Consider the following 20,162-nt stretch of genomic DNA (forward strand, 5'->3'; position numbering starts at 1 on the left):
GTTTTTCTATGACCTTAAAGGCAAAGTTTTATACCAGCCCTAGCATACAGTGTTAGGTTAACTGTGTTCGTATGTAGCCTCCGCTTCAAATACATTTTTAATATAGCATTTACAAATCAATAAATAAGGTTTTTCCAAAACTGCGAAAAATTCCTGTTTTTGTGGGTCTTGAAAAACTAATTTTTATTGTTTTAATGAATTATATGTATACTAATAATGAAAAAGTTGAAGACAAAGGCTAATGTACAAATGGTTAATCCAGATCGGTATACCACATAGTTTTCAGTACATTCTCGGACTGACATAAAAGTTTACCTTTAGGTTCATATAAAATATTAATTAAAGACTTTTCTAGTATAAAAAACATTTATAAACAAATAGGGTTATTTAATGAAATATTGTTTAATCAAGTGCAAAGGCACGAAATATTAGAAGGAAAAAATTTAGGAAACTACCTCCTTAATGCCCGGGGAGTCTTGGGTGTTTGGCAGGCCTGTGAGAAGTCTCATGGTGACCCCCCCCCCCCTTTTTTTTTTCCTTTCCACCTGTTGCAAGGGTTGCCAGACGTACACAATCCCGGTACACTTACCCAAATTACTATTTCTGTACCTGGTACCCCAGAAGATCCGCCACAAACGTACCCGAATTTAGGAAAAAAAATTATAGTAAAAAAATATTGATCATTATTTGCTCGGAATGAAAAAATAATTAGGGAGGAAAACATTATTTTCCCAGACCGTAACGAACATACATTTAACATCCCTGCTGTTTTGACAACAGCCTTGGCTAACCTGTGAAGAACCACGGGATCAAGTTGAAGCTAGTTTCAAGTAAACAGAAGTAAAATTGCATAAGGGATTGCTCCCCTCCCCCATTTGGTTTGGTAATCGAGCCCTCTTAGCATAAACCCTACCGGCCTAGGGCCACCACGGGCGTGGATACGGATACGTCGTATACGCGAAACGGGAGAGGTGTGTTAGAGATCCAGCTATGCCCAGAGGCCGAGGCTACCCATCCCAGCATAGACACCACCTTCACCCCCTGTCTCGCTCAGCTAACCAGACAATTGGCTGCGTCCTAAGCTCTGAGACGTTATCAGCGTTGCTGGCGCGTACCCCGTTCTCCCACATCACACTGGGACCCCTAAATCACCCAGTGAACCCGTGGTCCGGTGGAGGCCTATCCAACCTCTGTTAGCTATCCAGGCTAGTACCGGAACTGTGTTCTTCGCTCACAACGTCGACTCCGCATCGGGCTAGGGAACCCTTGGAGCCCGCTCCAAGCGATCGGAGCACCACTACCAAGTACGAGTCCTACCTATCAGAGTCCTGGGCCTGGGAGGAAACCTCAACGGGGGCACATTCAATCAGGGCGGCGGCAACAGGATCAGAAATATCTCGCACTGAAAACAGTCTCGGCTACACTAATAAAACACAACACAAAGTCGCGTCGCCATATTTATATTACAGGTTTTATTTGCAATAATTTTACACCAACCTTTAACCTGGAAACACCATTTTTCACAAGTGGCTGGAACAGACGTATCTAACGTTTACATTTTTCTCAACCACCCGACGACGTATTTTAAAATCCTACGCACATAACTTTATAAACTATAAAATGTTATGTTGTCACTCTATTATTATATATTTGTGTTAATGAAGACCGCAGTATTTTGTTTTCATACTTTTCTTGTATGTACCTGAATGACACCCGAATTGAGAAATTCTTGTACTCGAAAGTACAAGAGTTTAGAGGCGAGTGTACCCGAAATATGTGGGCTTTGGCTGGAAACACTGCCCGAGGCATGCAAGTGTGCAGCGGCACCCAAGATATGCCCTGCACACGGGGGGACAGATCTAGGATAGAGGATGGGGGAGGGAACCTGTTCCAGCACAGTGTGCGCCGACATATTTTTTTTTTTGTAGTTTACACCAAAATTTGAAATAAAAGGTGAATGAAGAAAAAATAATTCATAATATCGACTAATGTTTTGATTAGCTATTAATAAACATGGTGATTTTATTACGTAGTTTCTAGTGAGTTTACGTGGCATGCTTGCATGGAGGCCGTGAAATCAAACGTACACTTAAACCCTGGTAAGAACATATAGTGTGGGATATTTGAGTCTGTAATATTGGCCGCCATGAGGCGGGGCGGACAGTTGAGAGGATGGCGATATAGCTTTATGAAGTGTAACTCCAGTTGTGGATTTTGCTAATAAAAATGTAACATATAGGTTTTGATAAAATTTAATTTAGAATTTTACATATAAAGTACATGGATGCAAAACAAATTATGCCTGTTACGTTATTGTTTATTTGTAGGTGTTGTGGCTGGGGAGGGGGGTTGGGCGCTAATCTCAATTTATCTCAATTATGAAGGCAAGCTAAATCCGTCCCCATAGCATACTGTCGTGTCTATAAAAAAAAAGAGCATCCCACTCTTAGATTGCAGTGTGGAAGTAAATGGACGCATTCTCTCTCTCTCCAACACACGCCGATTGCCGTTAGCGCTGTCCTTGTTTCTTCGTGCGTTGTTGCCAAACATGAAACGAAACTAAAATTTTAATTTTTAGACCAAGCTTTTTTTCATATTGTACTTATAGCATCGAAATACGCACCAGGCAATGCTTATTTTGAATACTTAATATTTTAAGTGTCCGAAAAAATTAAAAAACATTAATTATTCACTGCGAACTGTTTTGAAGTATTCCGAGATGTTTCACATAAAATAAAAAAAAACCTACATGTGTATTTCATTCAGATTTTTTTAAAATAATAAATTAATGCCTTAGGACGCCACCGAACAAATGTTAAGACAAAAACTGAATAGGTTTCACTTAAATATTTTTTTAAATATATTGAAATGCATTTTCTCACAAACTGACACATCAAAAAGTTGACCAGCGGAAAACTTTTTTTCTATTAAAGGTAGATGGGGGACGAAAGCGTGAAAAATGTTCACAATGAATTGAATTAGTTTTTAAAAGCAGCTCGATCTCAATTGCTTCTACAGTTTCCGTGGATGTGTCTTATCAGTACAAGAGCTCGCTGCAATAGAGGTTTCTCTCACAAGCTGCCGTCGTAAGAGGAAACAGGGTCGTGTGTTTAGATAAGTGGGGTTCTGTCCTGCAAGCAATTTCAAATACATGGCTTCCTTAGTCAACCATGTATTTCCTTAGACACGCATTTCTGAAAACCAGCCTGCCAGTTAGTATCGCGTCTCGCGACGAAGCAACGCGTTGTGTCCAGTGACTCGTTACAGTTATAATTTTGACAAATTATATATTAACATACGTGATATTATTTTCTACATTTATTTTTATTATGTACATATAAAATATGGAAGATAGAACACCGAAAAGAAATTATATCGGTAGGCTACGCGGGAGGGAGCGCAAGATTGTGTTGAATGTATTTGAGTATTTTTCAAAAAAATATGAGTGTGTGCAATGCAATTAAGGAAGCTTACCATTTTTCTGGTCAGCTCTGTGCTACTCTTATGGAAGGGGTATCAACATTGGTAAGCGGTAGCGATAGTGATTAAAAGGTAGGTATGTGATGTTATTAATTTCTTAATCAAGCTAACGTTACTTTTATCGTATAAATTCCCATGAGTGAAATGTGTGTGAACAGATTCTTGTTGTAAGTTAAAGTTAAAAAAAACATTCCTTATCGGCACAGCCTAAAGGCGCAGGAAGATTTTGATGATTATATTTCTTTACATTATAACAAAACGGGATTTTTATATCCTTACACCCATATTTTCTTCTTCCCCTTGCAGTAATGGTTGTTACAAAAATATTTTAACGGAATCTTGAACATAATATGTAAAATGTATCAAATAAATACGAAGGAATTTAATAGCAATCATGGTACAAAATTTTGAATTATTTTTCTATCCTTCTCAACACCAAGCATCTTATCAAACATTGTTTTAGACAAAGTTTTGGAAAATAATTATGATATTTACAAACAATTTAAACAGATTTGATAAGGTGTCTACTAAGGCAGTTACGTTTTTTTTTGTCCGGTGAAAATATTTTTCGAACCCATGCAGTTATGGCTGGTCGTATCAAAAATTTATTTCGAAAACATTTTTTGGCATTAGGTACTCCGAGTTATCATACGTTAAAACGGATGCGATATTATTCATATTATAGGAGTTGTTGCGATTTTTCTGTTTTTCAAAAATCTTCCCCATTTCGACCCAATTGTTTGGATTTTTCCCATAACTTACTCGACCAAGAATTTCCATTACCGTATTTTATTTATCATTTTGGACATGACTTGTCCAAAAATACGGCATTTATTTCGCCCGTGAAAATGTGATTTATATATATATATATATATATATATATATATATATATATATGGGATTTTTAGAACATAAAAGAAAACTATAAGAAATTTTCGTCTACAATAGGTAGTTTTTATTTGAAATTTACATAAAGTGGCATTATTACAAATTTATTTGTGTAATAGTATAAAATATTATAAATTACTATATGGTTTCTTAAAATGCTTCTTGTTCGATCCGAATTACAAAGACAGACATCTCCTGAAATTCGTAATGTGTTAATGATTTGGCAACAGCGCGCGCCATAAGCCGTGTACTGCAATCTAAGAGTGGGACGGGCTATAGTTAAGTTTTCCCTTGGTTCTGCTTCATGAGCCGCGGGTTCAGAGAGGGAGGTGATGCGGAGTGCCGGACATGTTCCAGAGAACACGTGAGGTCTCACAGACTTGCAGTAAGTAGCCTCGTGAAGTCGAACCAAGCAAACCAGCCTCTTTAACTCTCACGGAATGTTGGAATGTTCAGTTAGATAAAAAAAAATTCCAAATGACCTAACTGCCCCATGGTAGGCTAGTTAATTAAGAAAAATTTTATATACTCATCCACTTGTAAATTAATTTTCATTTAGAGCATTTGTATATTTATAAAATTATTAGTTGGATGATTTTTTTTTTAATAAAAGTAGGTAGGGCCTACTCCGTGGAGTGAAAAGTGTAAACATTCTGAGTACTTGTACTTTAAAATTACCAACTGAAAATGAATTCAATGATAGTACTTGAACTGCTTGAAGGGAAAGAAAAAACATTTCTTAGATGTTGAAATGTTTATATGTATACATTCAAATAGCGTGTACGTACGTATACATTAAAATGGCACTAATATACCATGAGGAGAGCTTCCTATCCACGCTGACTCAACAACACGCATGTTTTAGCTTGTGAACACAGAACCCAGTAATAATAAACACACTGCCCTGAGACCAACCATCCTACAAGCCTCTTGCCCCTCCCTGTGATCCGAGCGAGTCCACGATAGCGTTATGTTCATCTGGAATAACAGGCACATGTGAGTGTTTCTCCGGCTGGCAGTGTAGTGCATCAGCAGTGGTTGATCGTCGAATCCATTCGCATACCGCCGAAAGAATCAGGCCTACCCCCCACCCCGTTTCCACCTTGCTGGGTCAAAACCGAGATCGTCACAAGTGGGGAGACATGGCGGACGTTCCCTGACCGGGTGGGGTTTTTGGCTCGTGGGATCCTCGTTTATACTCTCCAAAGTGTTACGCTGCTGTCTCTGTCGCACGGCTTCTTCCTTCATCATTTGACGTTGAGTCATGCGTTCCATATGTTTAGAATTACTTACGAGGATTATGTTTTTTTTTGGGGGGGGGGGGGGGGGCGGCCATGCCGATTCTGAAGTAACACATTTCTTTCTCGCATGGGAAATTAAATCACCGGTTAGTAAATATATTTCCACCATACAATTTTTTTTAACAAAATCGTCATACAAGACCAATATTTTTCTTAAGTAGGTACTAAGAAAATACCATTTCTTTTTCTTTTCACAGATCATGAATGAATATATGAAAATATTCCCTATAGTTAGGGGCATGTATTTTTTCGCGAAAAGATTTAGAGACAAGCTGAGAATTTAAATTAACTGTCAGCCCACCTATCACAATAATTGAGCACGGAAGAAAACACTTCCTGAATGACCATTCAAGTAAGGTAATGGCTACTCTTGCAGACGGCCGCCAATTACAAGGGAGAAACAGCTGGGCGCGGACACACATAATGCAGTATAATGGGCAAAATGTTTTCGTGAAAAATGCCTGCCCCCACCTGTTATTAAAGACCCGGAAAATTTCAAGAGTTCGTTTGGCGTCAGTCTAAAATTCAAAGCTTTATATTTGCTCTACAAACATTTGCTTTTACATTGACTGATTTCTTAGCAAGAACATTTTTGTTATTTTTTAGTTTGAGCTGCCTGATTCTCGTACTTCTCTCTTAGACACACGCGGCTCCAGAGGGAGTTCCCAGGGGCGGTAGCCTCTCCCGAGCCCAAATATTACTTTTCATTTAATTGCGTATTTTTATGTTAATTTAAATACATACTTTAATTTACGATTTAAAATTTTCTTTCAACAAAAGTTGTTGGAAATTTATTAAAAAACAGTATTTGAGACCATAAATGTGTGAATATTCCAAGCATATCCCTGACTTATTTAGGTTCCTTCACGCTGGGCCACTCAAGACGTGCCACACCGCCACATTCCCCATTGCTAGATTAAAAATGGATTTGGAGGAAGCAAGTTGTGGTGTTGATACAGTGAAAGAAATGCCGTAATAAACAGAAGCTATTTGAGGTATCAGTCCTTTGTTGAGTAACATTACAATTTATAACCCACACTTTTTATTTATTTATTATTATTATTATTTTAACTCTCTGTGTATTCCCTTTGCAGGCATGCCCCAGATTGCGATACTCTTTTGCACTTCTAAAATAAACCTGCCTCTTAAACTTAACTTAATTTCGCCATCAGTCGAAGAAACAGCTATATGGCAGGAAGTGGCTTAAAATAAACACGCCAGAGTGCGCGCGACCCCCGGCCACTGCTGGCCTGAACAAGCCACTCAGTGTGAGTTTTTATGTTTGGTTTCATGTTACCGTGGTGTGGCGCGTTTCTATTGACGCGCTCGCAGTGGCCCAGTGTGAAGGGAGCCTTATGTCACGTTCTGCAACTGCATCCTTTCTTTGTGCGATAGCCCCTCACGAAAAGTCTTCCTGGAGCTACCAAGCTGGGCATCGTTGGCTCACGGTCGTAGAAAGGCGTGCTCAAATAACCCTGGTCCAATCATGAACACAGTGCAATAGTATGCAGTAGTAGTTCGCGACTAAATGAATTCGCGAAATTTCAATACTTCTACCTATGACATAAAGCCAGATTTAAAATTTATATGTAACTATTAAAGGTAATTGATTTTTTCTTTCGACTCGACCACCGCCTTCCAGCGTGCTAGAGGTGTCGTGCTGGTTGCAGAGCCGCCCAGATTCCAGGCGCACGCTGACTTCCAGGGTCCGGTGCACAAGATGGCGGCCGGCGAGAGCACGCGCCTGCCCTGTCACGTGCGGGGCCAGCCCAAGCCCTCCGTCACGTGGGAGAAGGATGGCGCGCCCCTGCCACCCTCGGCCACCGTGTAAGACCGCTGTGGTTGGCAGCTGTCAGGAGATGACACGCCGCGACCACGTGGTTCAAGTCGCTTCCGAACCTCACCATCGCCGCGTTGCAACTCCCGAAAACATTGCTTCATCACGCCTGGCGATGGTTTAGAAGTTATAAATTAGAATTACTCCCGTCAGTCCTTTAAAACTTGTTCCACACTTCACCCGATATTCAGGGTGTCCTGCGAACAAGGTGCTTCACTCTGTACTGTATAGCATGCATAGGCAGTGGCGCACCCAGGAAGGGGGGGGGGGGGGTTAAACCCCCTCCGAAAATGTAAAGAAAAAAAAATCTAGAATGGAAAAAGTAAAACCATTCCCAGTCCCAGCAAAATAGGTACGATGGTCTATGGGCAGCACTCAATCTACCAAACTTTGTGAGATGTTTTCACGTCAGTGTATACATTATGGTGTCGCCAGACGACTATGCTTACCCCTGCAGCGCCTAGCAATCTCTACCCGGCACCCCCTCCTCTAATCGTTATCCTTCGCTCTGTTAGTCGATGCGTTTTCATTTTCTCTTACTCAGTCTGTTTGCGGCTACCGTGTAACATTACCGTAGATTGTGGGGACTGGACAGTGTTCTTCTTCGCGAGTTTTAGAACTGATGTTGATAGTGAGTGCGGTATCAGAATGTCTAAACGTAAGCATGGTTTTAATTTACTGAACTGAACTACTTCTCCAAACGACCAAAGCCAGGAACTAGTTATGATGCTGAACATGAAGGTAAGCGGCTTGCAGGGAATTGATAGATTTCTCATTTGTGTGTCAGCTGCTCTGCTATACTGTATTTCAAGTAGGTAATTGTCCATTTTTTATGTTGCTCTTCCGAGAAAAGTGCCTGTAAACACAAACAGGAGAGCACAGACCCCCCCCCCCCCCTTTTTTTTTTTCCAAGAAGGCGGGAAGTATTAGGATTAAACACCACTACCACTACAATGGAGAGGGCGGACGTCTTTCTCGGAAGAGAATCGTCAAAACACGGACAACTTACGTGAAACACAGTAAACCTTCAGTTCATGATGATGGGTAGATCCGTGGCAGGAATGCAGGTTGGACAGAGGCACTTGTGATATCACGTGGCTCTAGTCGCTAGAGAATATACATTACTGTGCAATACAAAAACATTAATTCACATTTCTAGACGAATAATTCCTACCACAGTGCAGGCACGACCCAATGATTGCGTGCATGTCTTCACAAGTATTTCGCGATAGGTAAACAACTGTTGCCCTGTGCACATTTTCCAGGAAATGGTATGTCAGTACAGAACCCAGTCCCCAACTCACCCTTGCCCAAAAGCGTCGCCAGCCGATATATGGAGCCATGCTTTAACAGTAGATTATAGCAGCGCAAACGGAATAGGTACTTGGAATGAAATAAGTGAAATCATTCGAGTTTCGACTTACGAGACTTGCTTGATCGTTCAAACCAATCATATTGCCTTGTCATGAATAATAGTTTTTTAGTAGTGTTTTTTTAATAGTGTACCACGAACATTTCATTTAGCATGTCTGCAATATGTATCATCAACTGTATTTGGCAGAAGTGATGCAGCATTGTTAAATATGAGGCTTTCGTTTCCTGGAAGGACAGACGGAACATTAGAACAAATCGATTTTCATAATTTATGCCTTCAAATGCAGTGACACAATTCTTTTACTGATGCTGTGTATTAAATATTTACTTTGCTATGCATTATATTAGATTTACACCAAAAAATGAGTATTCCTGAAAATTAGAGACTTCCAAAATTACTATAACCAGTAAAAGATTTATAATATAAGTATTACCTTCTAAGAATTGTTTGTGCGCTACGTTTATCTCAATTTTTGTATAATTTTGGACTGTATTTCTGCAGTTTTGACTAGACATATGTGCAGTGGCGGATCCAGGATTTTGGTTTGGGAGGGGCTTGACCCAGCTGAGGCTAGGCTTTATCAAGGCAAACACTACAACAATAGTGGACCCAGATGCTTTTGGAGGGGGCTTGAGCCCCTTAGCCCCCCCTCTGGATCCGCTACTGCATATGTGTGAATTTTATACCCTTTGTTTTTACTCGTAGAGTGAACTTAATTTGTGTGTGTGAATGCAGTGATTTAAGATGCACAGAATATGGACTTTAATGCATGCTATGATTCTCATGGTATTAAATAATACTGATTTTGTGAGACCCTGGGTTTGATAAAGGTATATTTGTTTGATTCTTGTCTAACAAAAAAAAAATTAGTACCATACTAAAAAAATTTTTTCTACCAGCAGTATATTCAATAGATACAAAAACTTCATAAATAGCACCAATTTTGGTAAATATGTAGTTTAGCGGTATTTGCGAACAAAAATGTTAAAAATCCGAAAATACTTTTAATATAGCTATGCTCTTTCACTTCCTCTTTTCATTAAACCCGGCGGAGATAAGAAATTCCAAATACTTTAGGAGATATCGCCGTTCTTATTTTGCAATACAAGACCTGTGTTATCATTCGATCGCTGCAATTTTTTTTATTTAGCAGTGTGTTCGTGAATGCCTAATTAATTAAAATGGCAGATTATGTCAGGTCAGTTACATTATAAATACTTTCAAACTAAGCGGTCATTAAAAATAATGACAATTAATTTTAATGGTTGTTTAGTTTTAAAGTATTTATAATGTAACTGACCTGACCAAACAAACCGGGAAAAAGGATGAACAGTAGGAACTCACGTATTTTTTTTTACTTTTTACTTGCGCAACAATATCCAAATAACAAATAAAATATTAAAATTTGAAACGTTTAAAACTCACCTAAGTTAGAGGCGGGTACAATTCCTTTCCCATTAGTAGAAAATGATGTAGTCGTTCACCTACGTCGCGGGAAAAAAAAAAAAAAAAAAAACATAGCTACTCGTAAACAAGAAACAACGTTAGAAGCCGCATAAATGCGCAGGTATTGTGTTGAAAATTAAAAAATTCCATATCTCCTCAAGTATTTGGAATTTCTTATCTCCGCCGGGTTTAATGAAAAGAGGAAGTCAAAGAGCATAGAATAAAAGTATTTTCGGAATTTTTAAATTTTTTTAACAAATATCGCCCAACTATGAAAATTAAAAAATTCGTAAAAAATTCGATATCTCCTAAAGTATTTCGAATTTCTTATCCCCGCCAGGTTTAATGAAAAGAAGAAGTTAAAGAGCATATATTAAAAGTATTTTCGGATTTTAACATTTTTTTTTTGCAAATACCGCTCAACTACATATTTACCCCTATTTTCACCTATGAATCCAAATTTTCCCGGGAGAGGACCCCCGGACCCCCTCCTTATTTTTGAAACCGGTGTTCCTTCATAAAAAAAAAAAACTTCAACACCCCCCCCCCCCCAAAAAAAAAATAATAATAATTCCTGGGTGCACCTCTGTGCATAGGTATCCCCTGGTGGGTGGTATACACTCCTACTATCTTTGAAAATATTTCTTGAAAACAAATTTGTGGAAAATATTTATTACAAGTCCTTCACATGTAAAAAATAGACATTTTCACACTGCTGTAGCTCAAAACCTTGTGTCCGAATATCTACCAAAAAAACTCATAGTCAGCCCTAGCATGTACTGAAGACTTGAAAGCATTGGGTATATAGTTTTGGATTAACAGTTCATATGCAGCTTTCATCGTAAAACTCTTTATTTTTTAGTATATAATTCATAAATTAATAAAAATTAAATTTTCTGAAAACCCTAGAATACAGGTTTCTTTGGTTTTGGAATATATAGATTTTATTTATTTATGAACAATATACTAAAAATAAAGAGTTTTTACACAAGACTGCTACGAACATTCAATCCAACACTGTATACTGCATGATTTCATGTTTTCAGTACATGCTAGGACTAAGATAAAAATTTGCATATAAAATTAGTAGGAAAAGCCTTTTATAAACAAATAAATGAGGGTATATTATCATTTTATTTCAAATCAAGTGCAAAAATACAAAAGCTAGAAACAAAATAATTTAGATTAGGTACTAACCCCTGAACATGTGAAAAACTGTTTCTGGTAAGTTATTGAGTTTGTTGGAAAGCATGTGTCTTTAACCTTGCTGCAGGTTCAAGAACCACTCGGACGACAGTCTGATGATCATAAATGCCACGGAAGCGACTAGCGGGACCTACACGTGCATTGCTGCGAACTCTGCAGGAGCCGAGAACAAGTCATTCGCCGTCTTTGTGCAAGGTGATTATGTTTTCAGGTACTTTGCTGTTAATGCTCAGCAGATATTTTTATACCTGTCACTACTCAAGGATAGGAGGTTACTGACATAGGGCTAGAAATTTAACGAAATTTCCATTCTAAGATGTACTTGAAAACATTTGTTGGCAGCAAAGCATGATTCATAAACTTGCGAGAGCTGTGAACTATAATACTGATATGCAATTACGCTTATTATTGAAAGGAAAATTATTTGTCACTATTTTAACAACTCGTTCTGGACCTTCTGAGCCTTCAAAGGAAATTACCAAGATATTATTCAATAGTTAAAATTGTCTTTAAAGCCATTAATATCATTTATTAATCATTATGTCCACACATGCATACAATTTATTAAAAGAGCTCAAAACAAAATAAGCAATGGGCTTAGTAAAAAATTACATTAATAAAACTTGTGATGAAACTATCATTCGGCCAGTAAATTATCAAGATAAATTAATATTGAAAACAAAGTCAATACAAACGCCAATCAAAACAGTGGTGTAATAATTATAGTTATAATAAGAAAAACACTGCTGATCTTGCAGATGAAATGAAGAAGCGTTACTCTATAAGTCTCGATCGTGCACCTCAGGCCTGGTGTAGGATGAGTAGAGTACTCGTTCATTGCCAGGGAACTCGTTCGACGGCCGCCAACTAGGGAGCGAGCCTCTGGGCGCAAGAGACGTGATAGTTTTCCTCTGACGGCGATATTCTTGTTTCTCTGCACTCGGCCAGCACACATAGCTTGTAGATCAATTACTCGTTCCTCAGCACCAATCTCCGACGTGAAGATAGTGTAGGTAGTAAACGTGTGGTGATAATAGTCAGTTACATGTAGTAGATAGCTCTATTCATAGGATAAGTGTATGATAGGTTACGCTGCCAATGCTCCAACTACCTCGCTACCGCTCTCGCCTAGCTAAAGCGTATTGTACGCCCCATCATCTTGCCAACTCGCTACGTAAGTTACAGTTTCAATTGTACAGCGAGCAATTGTTTACTCTCTTCTACAAGTACAATACTTCTTGTCACACGTGATGTCTCTTGTAAACTCTGTTTCCACAGCTTAATCATACCTAAGTCCAAGTCCAAGTCCAAAGCGACAACGGCATGGTGACGGCGACAGCAGGTGGTAATGACGACGTAGTAGATCAGGCTGCTTCCTTCGGCAGTCTGCACTGCTCACCATGGGCGCAAATCTGTATGATTTCCAGGGGGGGCCCGTGAATTCTGTGGTTTAAGAATTTTGCGCTAGAGGTCAACCGAAACAAGTCTTCTCTGGATGATAAGCTCGTATGTTATACACTTTATTTTTACGTAAGTGATATTAACAATAAAGCAGAGCAACATATGTTTTAGTAATTATTAATTAATTACATGTTTGAATAATTTGCTAACCTTAATACATAAAATATCCATGAAAAAATCTATAAAAATAATATACGTGAATATAATGCAAATAGATAACACCCCACCCATACATTACCATTTTCCAAAAGTGTTTATTCTAATTTCAGATCTTGAAGCAAAATCTTTAGCTAATTCATGTAAACTAAGTTCATCCAAACGACACAACAAATACTAAAAACATAGTAAAATAAATAGTTAAGGGGGCTCCCATGCAACCAATGTGATTTTTTTGTTCGTTTTTGCTCGATATTGAAAACGGCAACAGGAAGACACTTGAAATATTCACACAATATTAAGTTATATATTTACTTTAAAAATAAATGATTAAATTAAAATTAAACAAATATTTAAGGAGGGCTCCCATACAACAAACGTGAAAACAGAATAAAATTTCACAAATGATGTGTTTCTTTTGCCGCTATAACAAGAAATACTAAAACAGAATAAAATAAATATTTAAGTGGGGCTCCCATACAAAAGACATGATATTTTTTGCCGTTTTTATAGATAATGGTACGGAACCCTTCATGCGCGAGTTCGACTCGCACTTTGTCGGGTTTTTTTTATGCCACATCACATAATTACTGCGATTCAAATGCTGTTCGTGAAATTCATTGTTCACAGTTTTTGATGCGTCCTAAAAACCTAAAGCGCCAAATCTAATAAACGGATCAACATCAAATGAACGATCGAATCATATTAAAACCCTTAAAGACTATTTTATTTAGTAAAGGCATCAACCAGGTAAAAAAGAAAAAAAACTTAATGACACAAATGAAAAATCTCGGAGATAGAACTATGAAATTTATCCTACAGCTAATTGAACCAAATACATTTATCGGCTTATATTTAGTATAATCAGTATTTGGCAGTGAATTATTTAGTTAAAATATGCCGCTTGATTAGTTATTAAAATTACGCGTTTGCTTCCTTATTAACTTAAATACGGATATGTAACGTTTAAATACTTCTTTCTCACTCTTACTTCTGTTTACTTGTGCAAAGTTGCAGTTATCAAATAACAAATGTTATGAAGTGATTATCGGCCATGAACTGAGAAAATTATCATTTGATAATAAAAGGGGAGTGATTTTAAATTCCATATTGACCAGGAAAAAAATTATTCCCTGTATATTCATTTGCATGTAACGTACAGAGCAGCTAGCCTTACAGAATGGAGATGAGCTAAAAAATTCCAGAAAATGGTATATAAGTTTCAGTTCGTAAATAAACTAAATTCTGCTATAATTACTGTCAAAGTATTAAGTTGGTTATTTTCTGGAACAAATAACGTTACATAATCACTTAGGAAATAAAATATATTACCTAAATAATAGTCACTACTTATAAAACAATCAAGCTTTCCAGGTGAGAATCAGATTCTGTTTTCCGTTTCTTCCGCGTCACGAACTTATCCATGTTGATGTTTGCCAAGAAAGCAGAAGACTGGCGCACATGAGAGCAAAACCACTTTAAAAACAGACTACCTGAAACCTATAATACTGTCGTTTCAGAGGACAAGGTAGTGTGGGTAACAATGGGGAGGAAATGCTAACGGAACCCTACCCTAGCTTCGTCCTTTGGAATGATCGGTTTCTAGGAATTAAGGGTTTCAAAGTTCTCACTGGAAAACTCAATACCATGGCTTTTGCAGAAGGGGTAAGGGAAAATAACTACGGAACTCGAAGGTAGGAATGTAAAGCATGTCAAAGTGTCTGTCGTCGTTGTAAATAATAATCTAATATATATATATGTTGTGTACACCATTAACTTTAAAATCACGAAGTGGGCCCCCCAAGGAGGGGCCCATTAATTCCAGGGGGGGCCCAGGCCCCCCTGGACCCCCCGGGATCTACGCCCATGCTGCTCACTCCAAGGCAGAGGGTTTATATACCCCAAAACAGCAACAATTGTCTAGGCCCAGAATCTGCACTAGTCTCGCCGGAAACTTTCAACACTTTCGGACACGCTGCGCTCAGTTTAAATGAACTGTTCAATTGCCATTTTTTGTCTCTGCTGCTGAGCGGGTTGCTTACCCTCTAGGCTTCTTCCATCAATTACAGCTTACCAGGCATTAACACATCAATTCACAACTAGCAAAGCTACGTATTTGAGTTCACATATCAGGGGGAACAGAATTCACCCTTTTACACATGTAAATTGGCTAATATTTGTGTCTTTGCCAGAAACTACTTCTTAACTTCTGGGTTGAAGCCACATTCATGGGCGTTTCGGCTGTATTCTAGGGCGATAAACAACTGAAGACCTGGCTGCAGCAAGTACATGCCAAAACGACATTGCCTCAACCCAGAAGCCGAGAATTAGTGACTGTGGCATGAAGGACTACGTTCTAGATCTTAAGTCAGAGTTTATAAAAAAATATACTATGATAGTATGGCTGGTCCCTTTTCTATACATAGTGGTGAAACATTTATTATGTTTAATTAAGGCTTGGCCACACAATGTTGATTTTGTCATTTTTTATCATTACTTTTTTTAAGGGGTATTAATACAAATTTAACTTGATTTCTCCTATACATTTGTTGCTCTGCCAAAAATATTTTCAACATATATACATTTAGTAGTGTAAAAAGTCGCACAAGTTACGATAATTACAAAGGCTTGTGGGCCATTTTACACACATGGTATTACTTATTACTTGAAGTGAATATCTGTTGAAAATTTTTGTGTCAGAACAAATGCATGAAAGTTATATAGTTAAAGTTTTAGAAATAGCCCTTAAATAAAAGCAATAATGAATAAACAAAACAAAAAAAATCAACATGGAATGTAAGACCGAGCCTTAACTGCTGTCCAGAGTAAAGCGAGGCAATTTTAAAACTTTGTACTTACTTTTGAGAAAACTTGGTTTTGATTACAGTCCAACCATTCATGTTATGGTTTCCCATTGTTTCCTGCAATCACTACAGGCAAATGCTGGGATGGTTTCTTACAAAAGCCCATGGCTGAGTTTTCCCCCATTTACCTGTATTGTTGTGCTTGGCAATGATGACGTTGCTGTCGTTCAGCTGTAGAAAAAACTGCCATATGTTATAATTTTTGGATCAACTAGTAGCTTGCCACAATGTTTCAGTTCCTGCCAAGATAGCAACTTCGTCATCGGACCTGACCACTATAGAGGGTGGGCGTGTGAACATGTACTGCGTGATAGAAGCGGTGCCTGCTGCCACAGTCCTGTGGTACAAGAACAACCACTCCCTCTCCGAAGACCAATACGAGATGGTCATGATGGATGGTACTGCAAAACTCAGGTCAGTCTAGTGCCTCTTTGAGAGCTTTATGCTTTAAGTTACTGTTCGTGATTCATCAAGAACTATTGAAGGAGAATAATCTAACAGATGTGTAATAGAGAACTAATTTTAGAGTAATACCTATTTTATGAGACAAATTTCTTCAACATTTTAAGGATTACCCTTATTTACCAGTTGGCATTTGTTTGTAATGGCATATTATTTTAATTCATCAAACATTATGTAGGTAATGGGAATTTAAATTTTATAAAATTAAAATCTGCATTGTTAATCATAAAAAATCACAGGGTATTGATTTTAAAATAATAATGTAATGAAAACGTCAATTCTTATAACTCATTCACAGGTCATTAAATGTAATTGTGCAATACGTTTTCTGAGATTTAGGGCTTTTAGGTAAATTGTCAGTGTCCTTCCGAAATATTTTAAATGCTCATTTATGTATCATATTGCACTAAAATTCAAGCATGGTAAATAATTAATATTTTGTTTCTTATGTCCATAGATGCACATAAGTTTTTGAAAACTCATAAAAGCCTAATTATTTTTTCTTTGCAGTTTTGTGGCGAATTTCTCTGATAATGGCGTGTTCAAGTGTGTGGCTGCGAATGAAGTTGGCACGGATGAAACTGAGATTCCCCTCAACGTTGTTGGTAATTATATCACTCTTTCATTAGCATTATTATTGGATACATTCCTACTTTAATTGATAATAATTACTTTTCATAAAAGTAGCCTACGTGTCCTTTGTATAACTTAAGGTCCTGTCACATTGTCAAACTTTCTCTTCTAACACCTTCCAATATGTTGTGTCAAATACAGTTGGAAGGTTATAACATCACAGAAAACATCACTCGTGGAGCCATGTTTGTTTGAAAAGTTGGATAACTTGTGTTTATATAAAATATTTTGCATATAGGACAGGTTCTAAAATATTTTGGATATTGGATGCAGTCAGCCAATCTAAATCATGTCTAGCCAAAATGGAAATGACATCTGTTTTTGTCACAATGAATCTTTAAAATGTCAAAGAACACGTGGACAATTTAAGATGTTATAAAGGTGAAATAACTAATGTACAGTTAATAACAATGTCATATGCAAAAAATTGTATGTGTAAAAAGTAAATTATATGTCTAACTTTAAAAAGTCACATGATATTTATATCATTATATAACTAGTATTATTGTGAGTTCAATTTATAGAAGTTTTTAAAGTTTAAAAATGCAAAAAAAAAAAAACTTAACAAAATTTTAAAATTCCATTCAGCACTGTGGTGCAAAATTTAATTTTCAAATGAGATTAAAATTTAAGAGTTTGAGATAACTCAGATCAAAAATAAATTTTGAGGGTTTGACATTTTTTTAAAACATATTTGAAACAAATGTTGATTAATAAATTTGCTGCATCGTTTACAATAATAATGAACATGTTAATGTGTACTATCTCCAAAAATATTTCATAAGCGTATAGCTGTTAATTAGCAATGTGTACTTCAGAGTTATTTTTAATTTCATGATTTAAATTATTTAAGTAAACACTTCTAACAATCGGCTTGACTTAGCGGCGAATCGAACCCACGGCCTTGTGATAGTTGGTCTAGTGTTTTAATCTCTTTATCGTGGACACTAATAAATCATTGTGTTAATGGGAGTGTCACTTTCATAACCTAATGTAAATTAAATAGGGTTTTGTAAGAATAAAATACAAAATACATTTTTTTCCGTTCCTTGGTAGTTGTAAATTTACTCTGAAAAATATTTTGCACTTTTACATTGACATACCATGTGTATACCTGCAAGTACAGTGTCTGACAAAAAAAAAGGACACTGATTAATTTAACACTTGTCGCAAGTGTAATTTCATCTATTCATTCAAAACGTGTGATTTAACATGTTGGTTATTGTAATAACTGATGTACGTTAATTTTTTTAACTTTCTCGAAGCCTGTAGGTCAATTTGGTTTTTTAGAAACATTTGAATAAAATTACACCAAGTGTACTAGTTTCTCAAAATCGGCACGAAAAAAATGTCAAATACTAAACCTTTGTAGATGTAATTTTACAAAATATTTTTGCTGTGCAATTATTTTAATTTTAGCATATGATGATATGAATCTGGTCTACAATCACTATGCAAGCAAGTGCTGCGATGGGGCTGTTCCCTTGCTCACAGTGCCGCCCAGCATCTACCCCCCGGACGACCAGTTCTTGAAGGTGAACGCTGGCGAGTCCGTGGCCTTGGACTGCCAGGCGCACGGGTACCCGACGCCCACTGTCTCTTGGCAGAAGAATGGGGCACCCATCACAAACGCCACCAACGTCAGGTACTCAAAACATTTTTGTCAAGAATACTAGACACCTGCGAGTACTCGAAATTCGAGTTTCGAGTCGAGTTTTTTAGTAATACTCGAACTCGAGCTCGTGGCTTTTCAACAACTCGAAATTCGAGCGAGCTTTTCTTGCACTGTACCTATAAAAAAAAAAGACTCTCATTATATCGGAATAAAAGTCTTACAACACTATTATCCTTTACTTTATAATGTAACATGATCGACCGTATACATGAACACATCATTTTTACATACCCGGGATTTACGAATTTCCGTGATTAATTTTTTTTACTTCTATAATTTTCCGCATAGCATTAATGTATCACTTTCCTGCTTTATGCGAAAGTATTTCCCGCTTTATGCGGAAACATTTCCCGCATTTTACTGTAAAAAGCGTTTAAATTGTCCGGGGTCTCATCATTTACGCCATTAAATGTGTGATATAAAGTCCCGTTTAAAATTTTTATGAAAGTTCCTGCCAGTAATGGCGCACGTAAATATAAATATGAAGAAAAGACAAATGAACAACAACTTACGAAGAAATATGGATGATGTACCATAACTACAGTACAATTCCAATAGTTATCTTAAGATAATTACCATAAAAAGAACTAAAGATTCTTTGTAGATACCATAACTACTGCAGAAGCATGATAGTTACCACATTTGCACTATAGTTGCCGTAATAACCGAGATGTGTATTTACCATGATGGTAATCAGGGGGGGGACACTTCATAGGGTATAGCAAACACATTTTTCTAGTTGCTATACAGCTTTATCCAACATCTGAGCACAAAAATTATAATCAAAATACCACGTTCATTAAATAATTAATACATTTGTTTTAACATTTTATCAAATTTATGGCATAAATTTATATTATTGAAATGAAAATACGTAATATATTTACTTAAAAGAAAATAAACGAGTTTTCGTTGTCACGTTGAACCACTTGTTTTTCCATCAACACCATAATTAATGGCGTCGGCGTTGAATTAAGCGATATTAGGTTTAATAAAAAATTTCTAAGGAAATTTTGTTTCAATCATGTTGAAATAGTAATCTCGTAAAATAATATCAATGATTTCATGAACTGCTTTATAAATCACTGTTATGAAACATGCCTGATTCAGCTACGTGTTGTGTTAACTACTGCTACAACAAGAGAAGAGATAATAATAATTAACTTTACTTTAAGTTTCCGCTTGACGAAACTAGGTATGTGTAAATTATTAAAACGAAACAAAATAAAAGTTTTGTGTAATTAAAATAGTGATGAGCATTTTGTTTTCATGCCCTACAGAATTTCCTCTTTTTAGGTAGTGTAGTAGCACATTGAGGACAAGCACACAATACATTAATACCTTGGTACTGTTCTAAATGTCAATGAGTCTCAAATTC

General features: G+C 37.0%; 1 protein-coding gene across 1 annotated transcript in view; it reads left to right on the forward strand.

The window, feature by feature from the left end:
• Nucleotides 1-20,162, forward strand: part of LOC134546339 (hemicentin-1-like) — a 345,137-nt gene that overhangs the window by 123,006 nt on the left and 201,969 nt on the right. Inside the window, exons 18-22 of the mRNA XM_063389116.1 lie at nucleotides 7,340-7,496; nucleotides 11,601-11,728; nucleotides 16,251-16,428; nucleotides 16,987-17,081; nucleotides 18,604-18,754. Of these exons, the coding sequence (XP_063245186.1) occupies nucleotides 7,340-7,496; nucleotides 11,601-11,728; nucleotides 16,251-16,428; nucleotides 16,987-17,081; nucleotides 18,604-18,754 (709 nt within the window). The remainder of the gene's footprint in view (nucleotides 1-7,339; nucleotides 7,497-11,600; nucleotides 11,729-16,250; nucleotides 16,429-16,986; nucleotides 17,082-18,603; nucleotides 18,755-20,162) is intronic.

The sequence above is a fragment of the Bacillus rossius genome, chromosome 1 (assembly GCF_032445375.1).
Source record: "Bacillus rossius redtenbacheri isolate Brsri chromosome 1, Brsri_v3, whole genome shotgun sequence".
NCBI classification, from domain to species: Eukaryota; Metazoa; Arthropoda; class Insecta; order Phasmatodea; family Bacillidae; genus Bacillus; species Bacillus rossius.